This window comes from Rhinolophus sinicus, linkage group LG01, assembly GCF_036562045.2.
Source record: "Rhinolophus sinicus isolate RSC01 linkage group LG01, ASM3656204v1, whole genome shotgun sequence".
NCBI classification, from domain to species: Eukaryota; Metazoa; Chordata; class Mammalia; order Chiroptera; family Rhinolophidae; genus Rhinolophus; species Rhinolophus sinicus.
Window position 1 is genome coordinate 164,367,780 of NC_133751.1, and position 25,945 is coordinate 164,393,724.

At 36.6% G+C, this 25,945-nt stretch overlaps 1 protein-coding gene across 12 annotated transcripts in view; it reads left to right on the plus strand.

Annotated features, from left to right (window-relative positions):
- Positions 1–2,517: 2,517 nt before the first annotated feature.
- The window catches only part of UBE2E3 (ubiquitin conjugating enzyme E2 E3), an 80,629-nt gene continuing 57,201 nt past the window's right edge, over positions 2,518–25,945 (plus strand). For 2 of the 12 annotated variants that reach the window (XR_012498341.1, XR_012498340.1), the window contains exons 1-3: positions 2,518–3,290; positions 4,324–4,542; positions 6,333–6,383. Coding sequence is in view for 10 of the 12 variants with exons in the window: in XM_074338789.1 (XP_074194890.1) it covers positions 4,349–4,542; positions 6,333–6,383 (245 nt within the window). In the remaining 2 variants the exon portion in view is untranslated. Of the gene's footprint in view, positions 3,291–3,434; positions 3,883–4,323; positions 4,543–6,332; positions 6,384–25,945 lie in introns of those variants that run through there. The other 10 variants (XM_074338745.1, XM_074338765.1, XM_074338789.1 and 7 more) reach the window with 9 other exon arrangements.

Here is a 25,945-nt window from a genome sequence, read left to right on the forward strand (position 1 = left end):
CGTCGTGACTGAGGCAAAAGTTCTTGCTTTTATACCTTCCCTTGTCTGCTTGGGGAAGGGGCCTTCTAATGGAATTTACCTATCAGGTTTGTCCCATTTGTCCATCCTGAAGGGATGAACAAAATAACCCTTTTCTAGCTATCAGATCTGCTCCTTTGTCCAGCCAAAAGGGATTTGAGATAATTTATTAATCTTAGGCGCGTTCTCAGAACGTTGTCCTGGAGTGAAGGAGACATTCCAGAACCCGGAGTTTCAGGATATGGCTGCTTTTTGTTTATTCCACCAGGGACCCCACACACACACACACACACACTGTCTACCTAGCAACATGCTAGCTAACCTGTCTCAGAAGAACTTCAAATTAGAAACAATGCATAACTTACATGTTGCTTCTGTTCAAGATGGTGATGTTGCATTACATTGGCGGAGAGCTGTGAGCTGGCAAGAATCACTTGAATGACCCCTTTAGTCATGTGAATAAAGGTAACAGGACACCTGATATTGCGAGGGCAGGCCACTACTCTCCCTAACCTTACAGAGCTATTCATTCTCTTTATGGTGACTTTAACAATATGGTAAGTACTATTGAACACCTATTATTTCCAGGTATTTTGCCAAGAGCATTATCTATATTATCACCTATTGATCCCTCTGGCCCAGTTGATTGTTACTTCTTTTAAACCACACCCCATGACCCCAAACTTAATTAATAATCCATTACTAATTATTAATTGATAATTAATAATGCTCCAGTCATTCTGTTCACTCCTTTAATGCAGCACTGCTCATTCTGTAGTCTACTGGTACATTTCTGGCTGTCCCACTACCCAATGAGCTCAGGAACAGCAGCACCTATATTTCATTCCAATTGCCCAGCATTTGGTAGTTCCTAAGTATTCTGTTGAAAGAATGTTGAGTGGAACTCCATGACTTTAAACTCATGGAAGAATCATGGAATTTTTGAGCAAGAGGACTCAGAACATTTACTATAATCTTTTACCTATGAGAAAAATTAAGTTGGAACAAGTAACTTCCCTGAAGTCACATAAACTTGGTAGAATGATACTAGAATCCAGTTCCCTTGCTTTTCAGCTCAATATTGTTTCTTCTATAGAAGATGCTAGCAAACCACAGCTCAGTATCTTTATCTCCCAATCTCCTGGCCCTACCCAAATGCTATCAGCAACTGGCCTTTGGGCTTTCACGCTATTTCTGTGATGTTAAATTTCCTAAAAGAATCCATTTTTATATACAGCTTTCCTTTCACAGCAGCCCATTCCAAACAAAGTCCAAACTCCAAATTGGCTGGCTTTTTGCTGTAGCATCACAGTGTAAAAGTTGGAGGGGACCTTCTGTCTATATTTTCACTAACAAGCTCTTTCCACAAGCTTTCTTTGATCTGGCCAAATCAAAATGCTTGTCAACACACACACCATACTCTTTCTTCACCATTTCTTGAGACATGCTGTTCATTCTGACTGGAGTATCCTTCCTCCTTAACAACCTGGTGAACTTTAATGAACTGTTCTCCTCCTGGACTGGGAGTTTCTAGAACATAATGGGACCTTGCTTTAGTCACAGTGATTGAGTGAATTTTGTGTGTCCAGCACCTAGCAGAATAGCCCTCAATAAAGTTCACTGAATGACTGTGTCTTTGGAAAATTACAGAAATTTTTATCCTTCAGAGTTGTAAGCAACCCTCTACCAAAACTTTTATTTGGAGGAAAAATAAGTAAATATGTTGGCTCACTCAGTTTTTTCCCCCCCTTTAACTTTAGCTCATCTACTATTGACTCTGCCATTCTCACTCCCTCTGTGAACTCCACCTTCTCCCAGCACTCCTGCCCCTGGATGCTTCTGGGAGAGGAATCCACAAATTCCTTTGGGGCTCCATCACTGGAGCAAGTTCTCAGTAGTTGGAGAAATCTGGACTGCAAACAGGAAGTTTTCGTACTTCTGGCTTCTGTGCCTGGAGCAAAAACTGCCGAGTCCACCTGGACTGCAAGAGAGAATGATAGAACAAAACTGACCTTCACTATCCCATCTGAAGCTTTTCTGTGTGGACATCCTGACCAAGTAGCACTCAGGGCTTCTCTTTCCAGAACTGGCATCTAGCATGCACGTCAGAACAGCCCCACAGTAAACTGTCAGGTTGGAACCTCCTAACTCCCCTCCCTCACTTTAAAAAACCTTGAGCGGGACATTTAAAAAATTATTTTGGATTTTTAAGTTTTCAAAGCATCTGAAGGCAGGGTGAGGGCCCAGGAGAAGCAGAGGCTGGTCCCATAGTCTCGAATTCCTTTTTTTCCTTCCTCAATGCCCAAGACCCCATCTTGCCCCTTTAGCTCACATGAGGGGCAAGAGGCAGTTTTCCTCGGCCTGCCTGGCCTTGTCAACGATACCCACTAGTCTTCAGGTCAGCGGGGAACTCCCTACCATGCGCCCAGAGCCCTTGCCCACGCGTGGGGGCACCGGGGTGCACACCCGCCCCTGCGCCGGCAGAGGGGATGTGGCCAGCCTCGAGGATGACCTCGTTCCGCCCGCCCCGAAGGCACCCTGACCCACCCTGCGGGGTGGGTAGCCCAATGGGCAGCCTCGCTCTGGAGGCGGGCTCAGGCCGGAAGCCACCCCGCGGCACAGCAGCCCCGCGAGACGGCGCCCTCGCCCCCGCCCTCTCAGGCACGGGCTCCGCGGCCAAGGGCGGCAGGGGCCAGCCCGCCGGGTCCCCGCTGCGCTCTTTGTCCTGGCCGCGCGCGGGCGGACGCGTGCGCCCCCCAGGTGAACAGAGGCGCGGAGAGAGCGCGCGGGAGCGCGCGGGAGCAGCTCGCGCCCGTCGACCGCCGGCGGCGCGCGCCCCTCCGCCAGGCAAGCAGCGAGCACGCGCGCCGCCACCGCGCCCGCCCCTCCCCCCGCGCTCGCCTCGGAACTTGCTGACTGCGCGGTCGGGAGGAGCCGAGCCGGGCGGCGGCGGCGGGAGGCCACAACGCGCGGGGGTCTCCCGCGTCCTCTCCGCCTCACCGGGAGCTCGCGCCCTCGCCCAGCCGAGCTCCCACCCCCCGTTTTTTCCGAAGGCGCTGGGCGGCGCCACCCTCCGGCCGGAGCCCGGCACTGCACAACCCCCTCCGACTTTCAATGTTCCACACTCCCCGGCCAGAGCCTCCTCGGCTTCTTTTTTTCCCTCCCCCCCCTTTCCCCCCCCCAGCTGCCTCCATTTCCTTAAGGAAGGGTATTTTTCTCTCTCCCTCCCCCACACCGTAGCGGCGCGGGAGCGGGCCGGGCGGGCGGCCGAGGTAAGGCGGCCGGGCCGGGGGGCCGCGTGGGGGGCGGCTGGGGCGGCGGCGGTGGGGGAGGGGGCGGGGGCGGGCAGCTTTGTTCGCGCCCGGCGCCCGCGCCTCCGGTGTCCGCGAGCCGCGGTGGGGCCGGCTGGGCTGCTCGCATCACTTGGCGCCCGGCGCGGCGAGCGCTGCCCGCGGCCCCCGCGCGGCCCTCCCCACAAAGGGCCGCGGAGCTGCGTGGCCGCCGCCGCCGGCCGCGGCTCGCCTCCTCGGACGCGGAAATTTGTTGCACTTCTTGGGGCTTTGTTTGTTTGTTTTTCTTCTGATTTTATTTTTTTCGTTATTTTGGACAAAATGTCGGTCCGTGATGTGAAAATTGAGCGAGCAACCTTGATGGTATTGGGAGCTTTGCAGAAGGTGCAGTTTGGATTCTGCTTTTTCCCAGGGTGGCAGCTCGGTCTTGGCCGGATGAATCTTCGCTGCTGGCTGTGGAAACGGCTAGAGCAGCTTGTTAGTTGATTTTTAAATTCCTAAGTGTTGTATTTAAAGGCTTACGTGCACAGAGGAGGAATCGCCACCTTAAATAAGCATATGGGCGATTAACAGGGTATGTTTTCCTCTCGGAAAGGGAATTTGGTAGCTTTGACCAGTGTCAGCGTGTAAATATTTAGACGTTATTAGTGACTTTTTAACATTTTTCAGCGAGATCTGTTATTTACTGTGTGTCATATGTTATTAATGTTCATTGCCTAAGTTCCCTGGCAAATCTGTTTCATGCCTTCTGAGAAAGTAGACAATTGATAGATTGTCCAAGGGATGGAAAAAAATGTGAGTGGGTTTTCTAACTTGAGTTCGGTAAATCCCTGAGCGCTGGCGTTGTGAGACACATCACCTCCCCTGTAACCTTGCTGTACGATGAGATAAGTGTGAACACTTTGAAGCGTTTTCATTAAAATATGGTTGTAGGTGAATATTAAGAGAAGAAAATGCTGTGGGTTTATTTCTTAGGCTTAACGTTTCCTTTCTTCCCCTTTTTTCTTTTTACAAGTTTTCCAAGTTATAACTTCATCAAGATGTCCAGTGATAGGCAAAGGTCCGATGATGAGAGCCCCAGCACCAGCAGTGGTAGTTCAGATGCGGACCAGCGAGACCCAGCCGCTCCTGAGCCTGAAGAACAAGAAGAAAGAAAACCTTCTGCCACCCAGCAGAAGAAAAACACCAAACTGTCTAGCAAAACCACTGCTAAGTTATCCACTAGTGCTAAAAGGTAATGTATAAAAGAAGGATTAAGCACACTGTCAGGTTGTCTTCCAAATGGTTGGGCATTTTTGTTGGTTTTACAGTTGTTGAAAAATATTTACTTCGTGATCTGTTTTATTTCTACTTGAATGAGTTGTCATTCTTTGAGTGGTATATGAGCCACCTCTCTAGAATTATACTTTTAAGCAAACTCATTCAGTACTTTGGTAACTTCAGTAAGTGTCCTTGAGTAGAGAGATTGGACTAACATTCTGACAGATTGTTTAAGGAGTTGGCAAGGAAAATTTGGTGAACCCAAATTAGCTGGTACATTGAAGATGTTCCTTTTTATGAGTCATACTCTTCTTCATTGAAATTGACACTGTTAGAGATCAGCAGTTCTTCTCTTCATGAAACTTAGTGATCAGAAACAATCACGTTTGCTAGAAATTTTGTAAATTCAAGGCCTTGGCTATATTTGAAAGCAGATTTAAAAATTGTGCTGCAAATCTGCTTTCAGTTTTCCAAACATGACTTTAAGTCATGCATCCCAGGTATTAGTTTTTGTAGCTAAATTATGGTTACGCCTCTGAATTCCTGTGAGGGCAAATAAAACTGAAAAGTAGCCATTTAACAATTTTAGGTGGCACTTGGTGATTGAAACTTTCATTGTCATTGTGCCCTTTACCTGTAAAACTTTTGGATATGTTTGACACTTTAACACGCAACAGCAGGAGAAACATTTTGTTGGGTGTAAGTGAAAAATCATTTGTTTCCTGCTGATTTTTATTATCTATGATGGTGAAAATAATATTCTGTCAAATGGCACTCCATCAGTGGTACCAGTGGAATATCCATGAATTCTAGTAATTATACGTCAAATGTACCTATAGTATTAGTGACTATTGACATTTTATTGATCACCACCAAAGGAAAAAGAAAATCTAAAAACGCATCAAATACTGGTGTTCTATAGTGATTCAGAAGTACTCTTATTTTTCTATGGATTTTCATCTCTTGTATCAATAATCAAGTGTTAAGAATGAAAGTATTAAGTAACAACAGTGTTTGGAATAATTTACAATCTTTGTCAATTTATTGTAGTCCTGTTGAGGAATATATTAAACACATCTTAAGTTTTGAAAACATTTTAAATTTGAATAAAATAATGTAACTGCTTTTTTTGCCCTTTACTCAAATCTATATAATTTATTCACCTTTCCCCCCAAGTTTATTAAATTTAAGTGCTGTATTGTACTTAAGATCAGGGAAAATGGATATGGTTAAATAATGACAGAGTCCTTTGGAAGTTGTTCACTGGTGAAGATGTTTGAAAATTTTAAACTTTTTTTTGACAGATAAAATGTTGTCAAAACTATTAATGTGCAAGAGCCGGAGCTTGTTAATTCTTACCTCACCTCAGTAAAAGTGACTTCAAGCCATTGTCAAATATTCTGGTGCTTTCCCTCCTCCCTTCTTGTCTCATTTGCATATAAGCTTGAAAAGAGAATTTCTTTGGTAAAAAGTGTTTTAAAATGGATTTTATATCTTTTACTGAGTGCTGGTGGAGGACTATTTCTCTAATCAGGTGTAAATGTCTTACTTATTTACAGTAGCAAGTGAGAAAAAAAGCTGCAAAGTTTCTGTTAAGGGATTTGGGTTATGCCTCTGAGAACAAAGAGGAAGCAGCCATGTTAGCATTACTGAAGGCAAAGCCAGCCTTGCATTTAACTGCATGGTGGTAGAGGGCAGTGTAATTCCCCGGTTATTCTGTAGACTATCTCAAATCCTTTTTGTCTGTTCTCATTTCACTAACAGAATTCAGAAGGAGCTAGCTGAAATAACCCTTGATCCTCCTCCTAACTGCAGGTAAGACACTAATTTTGTTTTTCTAATTTCAAATTGTGGAAAAATACCAAGCGATTAATGGATCGTCCTTGGATGTATGTTCTGCAAAAGAGGCTACAGTTGCTTCTTTTCAGGTTTTCAAGTAAATTAAACAAAAAATTTCTAATGGGAATTACGTAAATTTGAGAGGAAAAAAATACTTTTTTAAGTCATACATTTTGGACTTACGCATATACTGATTTTGTGCTTCTTACTGAGATTGGTATGAACGGTGCTGATTTTTGTTCTGTTGTGATATTTCTGTAGTGTGTTTATTTAGAAGTATATTATTCCAGAACTTCTAAAATTTTGCTAAGTTTTAAAGTTACTGCTTGTGTGCAATCTGAACTGACCTTCCAAATTTAGAAATTGCTGAATGTGTTATAAAATGTAAATGCAGTAAACAGGAGAGTAGTTGTTTCTGTTTGATTTATTCAGTAACTTGCCTTAAGGACAAATTTTATGTGCTAAGCTAATGGTTTTAGTTGTTTTCTAGAGAATGCATTGTTGGAATTATTTACATTTTAATCAAATATCTTAATTACTTGGGGAATGCTTAGTAATTTAGGTACTGGCAGTATGTATGACAAGCAGTAAATGAATTGGAATTTATTGGAAGAATTCATTTCTGTGAAACTCGTGTTGAGTAATTTAAGGTTGGCATAAGATACATTACAATAACTGCTTGATAATTTTTTGTTTGAAATACTTTTTTCAATTCATCTTACTTAGTGCTTTGTGTGACTGTATGGCTTCCAGAATTCATCTAACTTAGAAAAACAGTCTGGTAGATAACTTCATAGAGATAAGTGGTCAAGAATGTGAGTGGCTCCTAGAAATAAGGCCGTGTTATGGTTTGATAGGAAAATGTTTACTTGTCTTACCTGTATTTTTGCTGCAAGTTGTGTTCACTTGTGATGATGATCAGATCTATCTCTGAAGTCTATTTGAGATACAGTAGGGTATTACCCAATTGCTGCTTGTTTGCGTTAACCAGATCTTCAGATAAGGTATCTGATCCTGATTTATCCAGTGAATTAACAGTTTTGTTCATATTTGTAATCAGCCATTTCCTTTAAAGTAGAAAACATGAATGTAAATTAATTTTAAACAGATAGTGTTATATTTGATTTGAAAGTATTACTTATGAGCTGCACTGTCTCATAATGTAGCCATAGCCACTTGTGGCTATTGACCAGTTCACATTAGTCCAAAATGAGATATGCTCTCAGTGTGAAATACTCATCAGATTTTGAAAACAGTATGAAGAAAAGAATGTAAAATATCTTGAGCTTTTTAAAAAAGATTTGTTACATGTTGAAATGATAATATTTTGGATATATTGTGTTATATAAAATACGTTTTAAAATTAATTTCACTTTTACTTTGTACAAATTTAATGTGGTTATTAGAAAATTTTAAATTCCGTATGTGGCTTGTATTCTATTTCTATTGAATAGCACCGCTTTAGAGAATAAATAAATCAAAGTATTTCTAGGCTTCTAAGTGGTGTGTCAAATCTGTAGCCATTTGGGGGGGGGTGGTCAACTTAAATTTGCTCTCTGGAAGAATCACTTAAATTGCAGAGTGTATTGTGATATTTCCCATTATAAAAGATGTAATGATCTATCAATTTAAAACTCTTAAATGTTTTAAAATTGCATGTAAGGTCAAACATTTTTGAAGGTTTCTTCTTTTGATTTTTCTGCAAAAGGCGCAAACTAGTGTACCTGCATAAATCTAGAGCCCAGTTGACATGTGTTGAATGCCCTTAGAGCAGTAGCCTAGTGTTGCAGTTGCTGAAGAAATACCCTTTGCAATTTAACCTAGGAATGGTTCCACAAGGTCACTGAGGATTATTTTAGAGGAAGTAGAATCTTTCTAGGAGATAGAAAGTTTAGTTTGTTTTTATTCTCTTTGAATACCAGATTTCATTTCAGTCCATGGGATAGCACTTCACATTTAGGGATTAGACTAGTGAAATAGCAAACCTTTGGTCTTGCTTGTGAACAAAACCCTGGAATACATCATCTCTGCTTTCCCTTGTCACAACTTACGTTTACTGTCAACTATTGCAGTTGACATCTTTTATTCTCTAGTTCTTTTTATATGAGTTTCTTTGTGCCTGTGTGAGTGATTAAAGGAAAAACAAAATGAGTCTTAGTCTAGGACTGGGAAAAGTTGTTTCTTACTAGTTTGGGGACAGTCTTCTTCCATATATGCCTGACATGGGAAATATCCAGATGCTATGTGTGTTTTATTATAAGTGTCTTCAGATTCTTTTGGGTAGAATATCTAGTCTTTGCCCGTGAGCAGGAATTTGGAATATTAAGTGTTTAGAGGAGGCATTTTAGGATTTTTGACAGCTGAGTCCAAATTTGTATTGTATTTTTACTTTCATGTCAGGTATGTGACAGATTGTGGTGTTCTTATAATTCACAGGTGCATTGGTGAGAATTTTAGCTTTATGATGATTGTATAGTTTAAATTAAATGATTAAAATAGATTTTATATTAATAAATTCTAGAATATCTGAATTCATATTGCCTGAAATTGATAAAACCTAATTCTTTTGACTTTCATGTGTAGTTAATTAATCAGAATTCCATTATGGGTTTTAATATAATTTTTACAAGCTTGGAGTATCTCAGGCCAAAGTATCCTAAACATAGGGATACAATATTTTGTGACTTCAATTTATAATCTTTACATACTATATTCTAGCTTAGAGTATAAACTGTTGATACACCAATAAGAATGAAAGGAAATTGTGTTTCTGGTATTTCCTTATCTGTTTTTAGAGAAAGTTGTTGACTAGAATTATTGGGGGATGTGCTGTTAAGACATTGATATTCCACCTGTTGCCCACAGTGTGTCCTTCTCTCTCAGTTACCACTTGTACAAGCTACAAAAGTATGGAAAGATGCTGAATTTTTAACTTATAAATGAGAAAGCACAAATATGTGCTCTTAAAATATTCTGTAATATGTGCAGATTGAATCTGTGTTAAAGTAGATATTCGGGGACATTTATAAATAATTTTTGAATGTGGGAAAGGTTTATTGGAAGGAGGTGTTCAGTATCAAGTTAAAGTACTAATATGTTTATATGCAAAACCTGAAAGCAGGTACTATAAATAATACTAGCAAATTTTGCTAACTTCCTTTTTAAAAAAAATTTAATAAAAGAAGCAGTTATGTTCTAAACCAGAAGTTGGCAGACGCTGATTTACTCATCAGCTTAACTGTCTAACTATGGATGAACTCTACCTCTACCTCCTTTTGAGGATTACCACTACTTTACACCACTTTCTAGGGTAGACTAGAACTTTGCTGCTCAAAGGGTGATCTTCAGACCAGTAGCATCTGCATCATAGGTGAGATTGTTAGACATGAAGAAATTTGTCTCCCATTCCTGCAGAAGTACTGAATCAGAATCTGAATGTCAGCAAGATGCCCAGGTCAATTGTGTGTACTTGTATATTAAGGTTTGAAAAGCACTGGTACTGGAGCTAGACTGTCTGGGTTCATATCCCTCCCTGCTCTGACACTTATTAGCTGTTTATCTTGGATAATTTATGGGATATTTCTCTCTTTTAGTTTCCTTAGTTGTGAAATGGAGATTAAAATGATACCCCCTTTATTGGTTTGTTGAGGATTATATGAGTTAATATGTTTTAAAGTTTTGTAACTGTAAATTGAGTCAATAAAGTGCCCACCGCATGATTAAAGTAGGAGAGGCAGTTTCATCCTACCATAGGAATAATTTCATTTTCATCAATTTAGTACCTATTTATGGAGAACATAGCAACCAGTTGTTTGTTTGAGGTTAGGAAAAGCAGTTCCTTGAAACTTGAATAAAAAAGAAAATAAACGTGAGAATATTGGACAAAGATGAACAAATAGTATATGCCCTTCAAAGGAAAATGCGTAAGGTTAATGATAACTTAGTTCAATAGAGAATGCTTTGACTGTCCAGGAAATTATGAAACTTTTTAAAATAAGGGTGATAGTTATGCTTCCCATTTTAAATATTTTATTATAAGAATTTGTAGTTTTATTGAGAATGAGATTGTATCAGTATTTGTAAAATTTAGACTCTGAATTGATATAGTTACCAGCTACCTAAACATAGTATTCTTTCCTTGTCTGTGATCTAAGGACAGGCTTGGGAAGCTTTTTCTAATTGATTTATGAAGGCAGGTCATGATCAAAATAACGTGATCAAAATAATCTACATAGCTTTGTTGCTTGCTTATACAGTACTGCTTGATTTTAAACCCTCCTATATAGATAGATTGCCTTTTCTTTTTTTACTTATACATTCAACGGTATTGTTTAGACAGTGATGTGAGTGTACTCTATTGTATAAAACAAAATTATCCCCTGAATCATCTAGTCCTTTTATTTTCAGCTCTTCAAAAGAAAAAAATCCTGAACTCCCTTTTTATAAAAACTAATTCATAATTGGAAGCTTGATTTGTAAAACAGAGAAGTACAGAACTACTCTGAATGAAGGTGTTTTCCATCCCACCCTACTGTGGTCATTTACCAATGCATAGTTCTTATTAGTTTATTATTAATTACATCTTGACATCCACATAGACCTCAAAAAGGAGGATTTTCTTGGCCTTTGAACATTCTAATAATTTTAAATATTTTAATTTTCAGTAAATTAATAGTTGCTTCACCACAAGTGTAATGCATAATATAGCTGTATACTATAATTATTTACTTGTTTGTCTGCCTTCTGTAAGAGTTAATGTTCCTTTGAAAGGAAGATTGTCATACATTTTTTGTATCTCTTCACATAGTGTTTTGCATGTGAAGATTTGTTAATAAATAAATTGAAGTCTCAAATTCACAGGAATAAAAATTCAGGCAAAACAATGACTTTAGAATGGAGAAAATCTATTAAATATCCCATATGTTATTTACTTAAGATAGATAATCACAAAAAGCCTAATTATTTCCCTCATATATGTCAGTGTAGCAGAAGGACTCAGTACTATTGCAACTAAAAACTTTTTTCCAAGGGAATGATGTGGTTGATAACAGTATTCTTCCCCCCAAATAGGTTATATTTTATTAGGAATCTATTAGCTCAGTACAGATAATGTAATTAGAAAGTGGATGAACACTGTGCATTTATTATACAAAAGTTATATGGTTACTTTCCAGCTGCATGCAACACTCCCAAGTTGTTTTGTTCTTTCTATAGGAAACGATTTGGTACCTCATTCCCTCAAATGAGTTGCTATAACAGGTAGATATGTTTAGTCATAACAAAATCAACAAATCATTCTTACTTATAGTGCCAGGGCATTCTGATTGAGAATGGAGAACTTCATCTGTCATTCTCATCTTCTCTACAAAATTGAGATTAAAAAACAATAAACTGCTTGTAGATACAGAGAAATAGGAAATGACTTTTTTTCTTTTCCCTACTGGGGAAAAGTATACTTGGCATTTTATTACAGTCTAGAAAAAGAAACATCATTAAACTTCTAATCCTTTGCCTCTGGATGAGTAGTTCTCAACTGGGTGCCATTTTTGCCTCCCTACTTGCCTCCCAAACAATTTGCGATGCCCAGGAGACTTTTTTGCTTTTCACAAGGAGGGGGCTGCTGACCTTTAGTGAGTAGAGGTCAGGTGTACTGCAATACCTAGGACAACCCCCCATAACAAAGAATGTAGATAGTCTACCACCTTGCGTCTTGAAAGTTTGCATAGTTTGCTTTTTACCATTTTCCTATCTTATTAGTGATGCCTGCTTAATATATTCTCCTACACTTTCCTCAGAGCTGGTGTCCCCACCTCCCACTACTCTTGTGCTGTATTTTATATTATCTGATGTATGTGTATACTATTTTTTATAACACACACACATATCTATATGTGAACCTACAGAATGGCTCCCTTGAGTACCTGATAAATTATGGTCTATTGAGGCCAGAAATGCTTACAGCAGTATTTTTATTTCTTTTATGTTTTCTAGTTAATTATACCCCCACATAATTTAACTTTAGGCTGATTGTTTCTGTGTTCTACTAGGAAGATTGAAGTACCATAAAAGAGAACTACTATTGAAAAATCATCAAAATTCAGTTTTACATTGAATTATAAACAGGTTAGAAACCCATGCTCTTTATTTGGCTTTTATTTTTTTGAATTAAAGTTTATTGGGGTGACAATTGTTGGTAAAGTTACATAGATTTCAGGTGTACAATTCTGTAATACATTATCTATATATCATATTGTATGTTCACCACCCAGAGTCAGGTCTCTTTCCATCACCATATATTTGATCCCGTTTACCTTCATCTACCACCTCCCCCCTTACCCTCTGGTAACCACTAAACTATTGTCTGTGTCTATGAGTTGTTTTTTCTCATTTGTTTGTCTTGTTCTTTTGTTGTTTTCAGTTTATATACTGCATATCAGTGACATCATATGGTTCTCTGCTTTTTCTGTCTGACTTATTTCACTCAGCATTATAATCTCAAGATCCATCCATGTTGTTGCAAATGTTATTATTCCATCTTTTCTTACGGCCGAATAGTATTCCATTGTGTATATATACCACAACTTCTTTATCCATTCATCTATCGAAGGACATTTTGGTTGTTTCCATGTCTTGGCCACCGTAAACAAAGCTGCAATGAACATTGGAGCACACTTGTCTTTATAGATAAATGTTTTCAGATTTTTTGGGTAGATACCCAGGAGAGGGATTGCTGGGTCATATGGTAATTCTATTCGTAATTTTTTGAGGAACCTCCACACTGCCTTCCATAATGGCTGCACCAGTCTGCATTCCCACCAACAGTGTATGAGGGTTCCTTTTTCTCCACAGCCTCTCCAACACTTGTTACTATTTGTCTTGTTGATGATAGCCATTCTGACTGGGGTGAGGTGACATCTCATTGTGGTTTTGATTTGCATTTCTCTGATGATTAGTGATGTTGAGCATTTGGATTTTATTTTCATTAAGACAATATGGAGATTTTTTTTGTTTTTATTGTTAACAAGTCCGCAGTCATTTTTATTTCAAATGCTTAGAGCTAGTTGTGTTTCAGAATGCAGACATTTTCAGATTTTAGAAAGGGAATATGATGTGCTTTTTGTATTTTATATAACATAATCAAAGAGTACTCCCTAATCATACATATGCATATTTCTACACACAAAAAAAGGTGTGAGTATTCATAGTAAGTGGGATACATAGAGACTACAAAGAGTTTCAGGTTAGGTCATGTTTGATGTTACTGCCAAATTACTTCTAATGTTTAAAAAAAAAAAAAAAAAAAGCTTTGATAATCAGAGCTTTTGGGATTCCAGAATGGTGTATAAGCAGTTGTGACCCTATACTTACTACTTCTTTTGCAATGACAAATTACTAGTTAGTTTACTCACAGTGAAAATGTGTTGTAAAGTCTTGCTCTGCTTTCCTTTCTTTTACCTGTTTCCTAAAAGCCCTCTTCAGTTTCTCAGTTGTTATTTTTTGGATCATGGCTTTTTTTGTTGTTGTGTAACTTGTATCCTTTAGAAGAAAAGAATTTAGACATTTGATTTTAGAATTCTTTCCCCTTAAGGAGAAATTATAATACCAGTTTCTTTTCAAATTATTCTGTTCATATTGGATTACTTTTCCACTTTGCTATCAGATATTGTCTTTTAATCATTCCATTTAGTCTAGATTAAGAGAATTATACAGAAAGGAAGATATCCTTTAATATTTAAACATAGGACTTGCCATTTTTATGTATGTATTTTGTCTTGTAATGTTTGAGTGTAATTTGTTGTAAAAGGAAATGCTAAATTTTGCTAGCTGTGTTGCATTAACAAACTTAGAAGGCTTATAACACATCAACATATAAAGGTTTGCTCATATGAACTCTCCTGGGTGGGTCTTCCACGTGTTGACTCAGATCTATGCTGGTTGTGTCTTCCAGCCCTGCCGTTTGGAACATTTGTTCAGGCAAGAGAGCTGGAGGGTCATGTGCTAACTTTCAAGTGCTTTGGTCTGGAAGTAAGACATGAATTAATCACATGGCCTCAGCTAACTGCTCGGTGGCTGGAAAATGTGCAGGAGCATATGGGGATTCAGTGAGAAATCAGTTTCTAATCAGTTTCTCTGCTGCAAAGGATACATACTTCATGAATAAGATGACTCGCACTGTCACTTCAAAAGAGGAAAGAGGAAATAATTGCACACCCAGCCTGGCACTGTACTCTGATCCATAGTATAGTACCTATTGATACACTATTTTAATTCCCAAAACAACCCTATAAAGAAGTATCATTCTTGTTAAAATTTCAAAACTGAATCAGGGTTGTTGAGAAAATTGCCAAATGTCACATATGTAGTGCATGTACACAACTGATCAAGGACAAAAGACTAGGTTTACTTTTGATACGGAGGGAAGCACTTTTGTGTAGTGCTGCTCGAAAAATCTGGTAGAAGCATTCAGAGTTGATATTGGTCTGTAGGTGCATGCTTAGTGTAAATAAATCTCATTTGTTTGTATATAGTCTCTTGAAGGATTCAAAGTACTATTTCTGTAGGGTTTTAGAACTCAACAAGTAAGGTCCAGATGGTAAGTTGGGGAAAGAAGTGAGTTTCCTTTGGCTTGGGAGTACTAGGCTCTTACTGTTTTTATTTATTTACTTTTTAAAAATTATTTAGAAGCATTTTCTTTTCAGGGATCATTCCCCAGCTTGCCAGTTTTCTTGCCGTATTCCCTTTCCTTGTAAGAAAGGTAAGGGATTGAATGTGATCATAACAGAAAAGGCAAATCTTTGTTCTCTGCCTTGTAGTTCTTTGTGTATGGCTTTCCTGTGGGCAAAGGAATAACTTTAAATCTACCTCTCCTTTTTTCCTCTGGGGTATTGTGAAGCAGTCCATGTTTATGAATTGCTTTGAAGTTGGAAAAAATCTCTTTGCAGATAAAAATTTTTAGCTTTATGGAGAAAAGCCTCAGTCACACAGGATTTTAGGAGAATTTTAATGTTGATTTCTTAGCAATGCTTCTTAATATTTTTTAATACTTATACCAGATCTGATTTTTTTTTTTTACAGAAATTTGGCTTTATATTAGATTCCTCTTAATTTTGTCTTGTTTTATATTTTCTCATAGTTTATTTAAGCACTGTTTTTCCTAAACTTGTGAATTTATACAAAAATTATCTGTAGATATTTGTATAGGGACTTGCTTTTCTTATGCATCTCTGGAAGATGAGCTGCTCTGTCCACTTGGCAAAACAGATGCTTGTTCTCAGTGACCTGCGAAGTTTACATGGTTCATTTTACATTAATGGAAGTACTGAGTTTTACAAATCAGTCTGTGCCTTGCGTCTTGTCTAAATGAAATATTAAACTCTAAAGCTTTGAGTTTTTTCTCTCAACATTTCATGGGTTTTATAAAGTATACAGATAAACAGCATAAGCTTGTTTTTAGTGTCTATTTTGGATGTGATGGTCAGTAGGAAATGATTACCTTAAGAATAATAGCAGTAAGGTCAAATTTCTAGGATTATTTAAATTTTTAAGAATCCCAGTCTCCTTTATTTGGTGCTTGGAGTATATAATAATAGTTTTAATTTTATGGTTATTTGTAAGAAACAGCACTTTGAAAGCAATTGCAGTAGTGCTGTGTTCGTTCATTGTCCGAGGTGTAGTCTGCCTGTTTTGTAGGGAGTTGGAGCAGTTATGCCATTCAGAAGTTTCTTTGCTGCTTCACTGTCCCAGAGCAAATGTACTTTGTCATTCTGTTTAACTTCTTGCTTGTCTGGGGAAAAATAAAGACATCTCTAGTCTGAAATTGCTTTTGGGAGTATAGCTCCACATGTTTTCGTCTGAATGAAAGGCCTGGGGAAACATGAATTTTGTTACCTTTTTATTTTATTTTCCTTTACTTATAAATCATCATGATGATCCTCTTTTTACATCCATGTGTCTCACTTTTTATAAACAACATTCATTTCCTTTCTGAGGGTGGTTATTTGTAGTTCATTTTGCTATTTACAACCTTATAGGTCCTTTACAAATGGATCATTTTTTCACATTAAATTTTAGTAGGTCAAGAATCCATTTATTCAGGGTCCCCCTAGAGAATCGATCTCAGAAGATTGTGCCTACATATTTTTTTATAGCTTCCTATTGCTTTCTGTAGTCTTCCCAATTTAAACAGTAGCAACAACAAAATATAGAGGCTACCATAAGGCCTTGACTTTATGGTTTTATTTTTCACACTTGTTTCTAAGAGTGTTGGTTTTATTTGTTGCATTTGTGATGTATATATGCTTGTAGTAAATTTACTTGCTATCACAATGAGGAAAAGTCTGGCATTTGAAGGGTTCAAACACAAATTTAGATACATGTGATCAGCGTGGAATTCAATGACAATTTTAACTACTGTCCCTTTTTATTTTCTTTATTTTATTTACGCCAGTTTGTTTAAAAAATTAAAAGACATTTCTGTTATATCCTCCCAGATGCTTAATATTCCCATATCCATCAGAGGACTATGCCAAGTATTCATTTTGTTCTTTTTTAAACTCTAAAATAAACATGTTACAAATGATTGCTTTTCCCTCCTGCTGAGGTTTCTTAGTTTTTTAAGATTAACTTTTTCTTATGGAGAGCTTGAAATATATACGAAAGTAAACAGACTGGTATGATGAATCCCCATGTAATCTTCACCCAGTTTTAGTAGTTACCAGCCCTTGACCAATCTTGTTTCATCTATAACCCCTCTATTTTACCCTCCATATTACATTGAAACAAATCTCAGACATCATTTCATCTGTATTTTTAAATAACATATTTCAGTATGCATTTTCAAAAGATAAGGACTCCTTTTAACTTAACCACAATGTCATTAACAGGTCTAAAAATTTTATCCAAATTCCTTAATCAGTCTTTTTAAATTTATTAATGTCTTATGAATGTCCTAGACAACCCCTCCCCTCAATTTATTTGAATCAGTTTTGAAATAGATACATTGTGATTGGTTGATATCTTTTATATCTCTTCTGATCTGTAAGTTCCTCTTTTTGTTTTTTGTTTTTCATTTTTGCTATTTATTTAGTGATGAAACTGGGCAGAGTTTCTCAGTCTGGATTTTGCTTCTTGCATTCCTATGGCGTAGTTTAATATTGTTCTTTGTGTTCAGTGTTTCTTGTAAATTTGGGAGTTAGGTCAAGAGGCTTGGTTTTCTCCTTTTCTTTTCTTTTCTTTTCCTTTCTTTTCTTCTCTTTTCCTTTTCTCTTTTTTTCAAAGGTGGTAGTGTGTTTTTCTATCAGGAGACACATAAGATCTGGTTGTCTTTGTGATGCTAGCAGTCATTGGAATACATCTCTAAAGAGACACCCACATCTTCTGTTTGGTTACCTAGTTTGGTAAGTTACATAGTGAGAGCGGAATAAGTGCTTAATTCTTTCCCTTGTTTACCAGTTTTTCTTTTTTAAATCTTTTTCAAAATAACAAGTTTGTTTCCTAGTATCCTTTTCAGAATCATTGCTGTGTTTCAATCCATTGCACTACTTTAGTATATTGCCATTATAATCCTTATAGATCTTCGTAATTTTAAGTAAACTTCAACTTAAATTGCTTTGCCTTAGGAAACTTTGGCTGTATTAAAATTGCATGGACATATTTGGTGGTAAAATCATGCAAATGCATGCATTCAACTTAACCATTGCCCTAGATGTTATTTTGAAAACTGAATACTTATTGAAGCTACTGTTTTAAACACTGTATTCTCCTAGCCACCTCTTCATCATTTGTCAAGGGCTAATTAATGTCTTAGCATTAGAATAACTGAAATATCTTTATTAGAACTAAAGTTCTATTTTTAAGTTCTGAATTAAAATAGATCAAAGTGGAATCCAAAGACCTTTATCAGAATCAGATTAATTTACCACGAGAATTAAATTGACGAACCTTATTGTTATTAATATACAAGACAAAGCAACCTTCTTTGTCTATTTAGGGAGTTTCTCATCAGCGCCTTGCTTGGCATGTGGGGATGAGTGTGCTTTGTCTTGGAAGATGTTGAGCATCCTTGGACTCTACTGACTAAATGCTAGTAGGGCCCGCTCCCAGTATTGTGGCCACCAGAAACCACCTCCTCAGATTCCAAATGTCGTGGGAGAGGAAGGGTTATTACTTCCAGTTGCAAATTACTGGCTCGATTCCACATTGTAATGATAGTAAATCATTATGCTGTAGTTAAAAAAAAAAAAAAGAAAATTGTATAGTGTTGCTTCAAGTAATGTATAATAATTTGTCATAGATTTCTTATGTAAAGCCTATCATAACCAAATATGTGTGATTTTGCTGCATATGTAATGTCTTCTATGCAAAAAATGGTATTTTCTTCCTCTAGCAATTTACTCTTTATTCCTCCCCCAAACTCTGAAATCTCACACTGAATTTGAACTTCCTGCATGAGCTTAACATGTACATACACCTGCTCTCTTGCAAATAGGTATCTTTGTATATTCCCTTGAGTTTAATTTTATTTATAGGAAAGCCTGTGTTCGTAACAGGATTTTTCTGCTACCCCATTGTCTCAAACTGAACTTTTCCTTTCCTTGTGTTTCCGGTCTCTTTCTAATTATTAACCTTTTACTGTTTCTGAGATTTATTTTTAAAGCCCACTTAATTCTGTCATCTTTTCTCTCCTTATTCACTATCTGGCTTCTCATTTATCTTAGGTTATTGGGCCATGTATATAGCTACGTCTCCACTTTTTTGTCTTGGATTTTTTTCATTTTTTTTAAATTCGTTTTTTTCTTCTTCTATTTTATTTCAATAATGCCATTTGGTAATATAGCTATCAGTGTTTTCTTCATGACTTCTTTAATTTCTTTTTTGTTTTAGGTGCCCACCTTAGGTCTGTTTACTTTCAACTTCTTTCTTGACGTTCCTGAAATCTTTTCTATTTATTTCATCGTTAATATTTAGTGTTTCTGAGTACGTGTACTATCTGTCCTTTTTTCACCTTTGTATCTTTTATCCCCTCTGATCTCCCCTGAGCACTCAAGGCCACATTTGTCAACGTTGCTTTTTGATTATGGAATTCCCTCAGAAATCTCAGTGGTTGTCCATCAAAGTTTTCTGCATTTGGCACCTAACTTATCTTTATTTTTATCTTCCATTATGTATGAAAGCCCTATACTCGAGCAAAAGTGGCTTGTTTCCCATCCCCAGAGCATTACATGGGTTTTCTAGGCTCTGCATCTTTACCTTCTCTCATTGTATGGAATGGCTGTAATCCTCCAAATAGTAGTGATCCTTGTTAAGGAAGGCCCTTTTCACATCCTACATCTTCTTGTGAAGACTTTTTCCTGCGCATTTCTTTTTGAGACAGTTAAGTATTTTTTATTTTTGCTGCTTGCCACCTCTTGTTATGTGCCCTTTCTTCCCAACTGAACTGGGCACCAGGACTGGGTATGGATCTTCTGTTTCTTCATATTTTCAGCTCTTAATATAATGCTGTTGAACTACGTATTCAAATAATTTTAATGAACTTGCTAGTTGAAAGTAGTTCTGAAACTACCCAAATTCTCAAAGTGCGGAGCACCACAGCAATCCTGCTGTTACCATACATCCTGGTTTATATCTGTTATGTTGGTGTAATTATTAATAGCATTCCCTTTCACTTTCAGAAATGCTCCAGCTGTATGGTAAATTATAGGGCCACTCTGATGCTATATGTGGGCAGTGTTCTGGTTGGACTTGGTGAACCAAGAGATTGTTATAATCAGCAATTATCCAAAGAAGAGATTCTGATATAGTTAGTCCAAGGCTGGCCTGAGAATGTGCATTTTAAGAAGTGTATCTCATAGGATCCAGGTACGAGCTACCCATTCCAATCATTTTTTGAGAAATAGTACTCAGAGGCGTGAGGTCTTAGTTGGGATGGGGAGAGTGGAAAAGAGGCAGGGTAGATAATGAAATACCATTTATTCTCTATGAAAGTAGAGAAGGACAGTTAAGATCATGTTTCTTACTTGATTTTAATGTCTAGCTATTTTTTACTTAAGCACCCCCTATACTTTGATTGCCTGTCATAATGGAAAGAAACATGTGGGAGGAGTCTGCTAAACATTAAAGTTTTGTATGTGTAGCTTAATGAGTTAATGAGGGCATGAAATTTTGGTGCAAACAGCTGAAAATAGAAGTAAATCAGAACATAGTAAGTTACAACTTTGGAGCATGATGGAATGAACTAAAAAAGCACCAGAGATATTCCTAAATCTCACTAATATGTGTTTTTATTTTATAAAAGACAAGAAAAATTAAAAAAAACTAACAGCTGTTTCTTTAGATAATCAAGAGGATGATTCATTTGAAAATATAAATTAGATCTGTGAAATAACTTAAAAGAATGTATACTTTTATTTATAAATTTATGGATAATACATTCTAAACTTCTAAGTGGCAGCTATTTCCCAATTTATCTTTTATTCTAGAGCATAGACAAAGATGGGAAAGGATCATAAATATTTTATTTATTTATTTATCTATTTATTTGTATTAGTTTCAGGTGTATACCTTAAACGTGTTTTGAGGCAAATATTATCTAAATCCCCAAGCACAATACCGTTACTACCAAAATGACAGTCTAATTTCATTGAGGAATAGGACTATTACAATTGTAAAAACAAGTAGAATTTATTTATTAGAAAAGAATAATACCCCTCAACAAAGGGATTTTGTTTTAAGACTGCAAAGAATGGCAATTCCCAGTCCTCTGACTGCAGCAAGAGACTAAAGAAGAAAAATGATTGAGCATTTCATGAAATACAAAATACGAAATAAAAGCATTTGGTATATTTTATCCTTCATCGGTTGGGTATGGACATTGGTTATGTTTCCACCTTTTGGCTACTGTAAGTAGTGCCGCTATGAACATTTGTGTATTAGCATTTATTTGAATACCTGTTTTCAGATCTTTGGGGTATATTCCTAGGAGTGGAATTGCTGTGTCATATGTTAATTATCTGTTTAATTTTTTGAGAAACTGCCAAACCTGTTTTTCACAAAGGCTGTACCATTTTACGTTTCCCACCAACAATGTATGAGGGTTCCAATTTCTCCACATCCTTGCCACACTTATTTTCTGTTATTTTGTTTCAGTTATTTTTTAATTATAGCCAGTCTAGTGGGTGTTAAGAGGTATCTTACTGCGGTTTGGGTTTCCATTTCCCTAATCAGTTGTGATATCATTTGGTATATTAAAACTCCCAAATTAAACACTGAAGTAGAAGCAAATTCTTCCTTAAAATAATAAAAATAGGCTTTTCTTTAACAAAAAGCCAATATTGTGTTTATTGAAAATATTTGTGAATAATGAGGGGGAAAAAAGTCAGGTGTGCCTCCATTATAGGTTTGTAATAACTGACTATAATATAAAGTTTGAAAAGATAAAAGGTATAAATATTGTGAAGGCAGAGACCGAATGAACCTTCCCCTCACCAAAAAAAATTGTCCTTTCTGTACATACAGGAAGGCCAGCTGACTCAGATAACGGGCTTTGAAGTTAGACAAATGCAAGTTCAAGTCTGAGCTCCACAAAGTAACTGAAAGGTTTTGAACAAGTTATTTACGTCCTCTCAGAAATGCAGATAATAATTGTTTCATTTGTTTTTTAGTATATTAGATATTACATACGTGATGCATGTTGTACATAATCGTAAACAGCAGTTGTTTTGTGGAAAAATAGATATGCTTATGAAAGAGCATTTTGAAAAATGAAGTGTTAGAACCAATTCTAACACAAAGATTTAAAAGTGAAAAACTGTTCTAGTCCACAAATAGTAATAATGAGTGGAACACAATAAGAAGTTATTACACGGGATAGTAATGATTTTACTTCTCTGATAAGACTAAGACTTTTGTGTTCAGCAACCATATTTTGCATTTTTCATTATCAAAATTTATCCCACTTTCTAGCACATAGAAGATACATATATATTTTTTAAAGTTATGTTCACTAGAAATTCAGATTGAGACTCCGTATATTTAAACACCTTTAAAAAAATAATCTGTTAAAGTAACTTTCCAAAACTGGAGTTAAGAATACTTATTAAATGAAATTAGTATAAATGAATAGTGACTTAAAAAATTGTTAATCACAGCTTTTACAATATATAAGCTCCAGATGAATGAAACCTAAAATATATTGTAAAAAATCAAACTGTTGGAAAACTGCGAAATGGGCATATTTATTGTTGGTTGATCCAGAACATCCCCACTGTACACTCTAAGGGGTGCCACTCACACTGCTCTGCTGTGCTAAACAGAATACAGTGTGAGTGACACCCCCTGGAGTTGTCCAGTGTGGTGGCCATGATTAGACTCTGCAGATTAACTTTAATTTTGAATCGATAAGTAAAATTATAAAGGAGGTGATTGACATTCCAGTCGGTAAAGCAGGTGCTATGAAAAGGAACAAAACTTTTAAACATACAGGAGAAATGTTTGCATCAGCATTACAAAGGATATGTATTGTTCATAAAGAGTTAGATCAGTGATAAATTTATCAAGATTCATATTGCTTGGATGAAGCATATAAATTAACACATGCTCTTAAAGAGGCAGGAACTAGAAACAACACTAGAGGGGTTGTACTCCCTGGCCTTTAAAAAAACCTACTGGAAACTATGAACCAACTCCTCAGAAAACTACATCAGCATAATATTTCAGGTTTAGGGGACCACAAAATTCCTTCCAAGCTCCAGAGTTTTATAAATGAATTAATTGCATTTAATGTAAATTAGTGTGAAGAAACAAGGTAAAATATGTCGCTTATTCAGGAAGGATAGGTGGGAGAGAAATAACCTCCCGAAAGAAAAGTCAAGAGCTTGTATGTTGAAGTAGAATTTAAAGAGCATCTTAATCAGCTGGAGAAAATAAAATAACATTTTTGCCTCGAGTCTTGGAAGTCCCCCGTCCCATTATGAATGTGTAGGGGAACAAGAAGTGGAAATATAACAAAAGAGGTGACTTGGAGAAGGGGTGTGTTGATGGAGCACCAGATAAGTAGGTTTGCTCAAGCACAATGGATGAAATAGGCAGAAAAGAAAAAAATAGAGCTTAGGCCTGAAGTGGCCTAATGAGACCTCTCAAAACTGAAGGTCAGGACCCTGACATGTGAGCGCAATAAGAAATCTCTGCAGGATATTGAAAAGAGGAGTTGGGATTTAGAAGTCACAGATTAGTTTATAACTTGAGTTGTGGTTAAAGAGATTTGGGTAACTCATTGACAAATGAATGGATGGATGGTTCTGGGTGAAAATAATCTGAATGCATTCACCTTTCAAATCTGATACATTGTTTTCAACTATGGATGAGGATATTTTACAATTTTAATTTTTAAATCCTCTATCTAGTAAGATGATACTGTCTTCACTATTAAATATTTGGTGATAAAAAATGTGATGTTTATCCATGTCTTTGGTTTTTAATAATGGAAGTTTACAAGGAAGAACTTTTCTAGCTGTTGGTGCATGGCATTTCAAGGAGTTGCCTATCACAAGTAGCAGGCAATGCAGTATCATAGAAGCCCAGTTGGCATCAGCTAGAGGTACATGTGGCCTTTCACACCTAGCTCACAAGTGACATTCCAGGAGCAGGTTGACTTTATGATCGGCCTACTAACCACCTTTTGGAATGGATTTGTTTTAAGGGATTGTTGTTTTAATGAAAATGTGTATCAGTTGTTGGCTTCGCGATAAAAGCACTAGTACATTAGTAAAATAATGTCTTCTGATCTATTTTCAAATATAATCTATATTGTATTTTAATATGTTTATTTTGTTCACTGCTGTTAGGGCATCCTAAGAGGTGTGTATGAAAATGTATGGAAAAGTGACGGGAAATGTAGATTGTATAAACTGACAGATATGTTTATTTTTTGTTGTTGTTAGTGACAAACTTTAGAAATGATTACGAATAAAAATCCTCGAAACTCATAGATTTAGATGTCATGATTTAGAACAGTGCTGTCCAGTAAAAATGTAATGCAAACCACATATGTAATTTTCAGTTTTCTAGTAGACACATTAAAAGTTAAAAAGAAATATGTGAAATTTTAATATATTTTATTAACTCCAATATCCTAAATTATTATTTCAAAGTGCAAACAATATAAAATTATTAATGAGCTATTTTACCAGTTTTGTTTTTTTTTGGTACAATGTGTTTGAAATCTGGTGTGTATTTTACACTTAGCATATATCAATTCAGACTAGCCACTTGGTAAGTGCTTAGTAACCACAGGTATGCACAGTGTTGGACAGGCATGGATTTAGAATATTTCCCTGTTTGTGTCTTTTTACCTATCATGGATTAACTTGTCCTTTATTCCCTCTTACTCCTTTTTATTGTGCATAGACATCAAGAACTGGGGCACACCCCAGTTTGTAAAAGGAAGATTAATAACCCTTCTTGGCTAGTGGTGATTACATGTTAAAGGTCTATAAGAGAGCTCGACACCCAGTACAGAGATGCAGGCTGTTTTCCAGAGGGTTTTGTTTTGAAACGTGTGTCTGCCCATGATGTTTTGTTGTTGGTATCTTATGGTAGTATATTCATAGGTTTTTGTTTGAGGGGGAATCTTCCTATTCTCTTTGAGGAGTGGACAGTATATCCTGAACATCCCTTTTGTAACAGGAAGTGTATGTAGCTTAATGGGGATTCCTAGATGGGGAGTTTATTTAGTAAGGAGCTTGTATTGGACTTAAATATATTTTCATTAGTTTTCTAAGCTGAAATGTCATTTGTTAAGAGTTTATATTTTTATATTAGCACCTTTTAAGGTAATGTATTTATGACTGTTTTATCTGGTAGATAATTTTGCCATTAGCAATACTCACGTTTCAGACAACCTCTAATGAGCAAATGTGGTGTTCTCTAGACATTTATAGAAATACTTTGTAAATAAGTTTAATTCAAATTATTTATATCTTTCTAAGAACTTCCTTCCAAGAGGGATAATATTTTCTCACAATATAAAATTGACTTAATCTAATTATAGTTAGACTTCATTTGATATGAACTTTAAATAAGATATAGTTCCCCGTTTTTTGGATTTGAGATTTTTATTCACTACCATAATTCCGTAAGTTAGTTTGCTGTTTTTGAACACGAAATTTGATTATTAAAATGCTCATAAAACAATTTATTTGGTTGCACATAGTAAATACATGATAGAACCAAACTGTTTTCCAAGACTTCTGGTCTTGTACATTTTGTTTGCCATTTCACTTTTTGTGTGTGTTGAGTTACAATAACAAGTGTCAATTTCAGCGATGCATGCCCATTTGAAACAACAGCTATTACTTACTGACTATGCGAGGCACTTTGCTAGGTGATTTACATGTATTATTTCTCAATTCTCTCATTATCATCTTTTTAGAAATGAGAAGAATAAATCTTTGAGAGATTATGTAACTCGTCTAAAGACACACTAATTAATGATGGAAGCAAGATTAAAACTCAGGACTGTCTGATTCAAAAGATAATGCTGT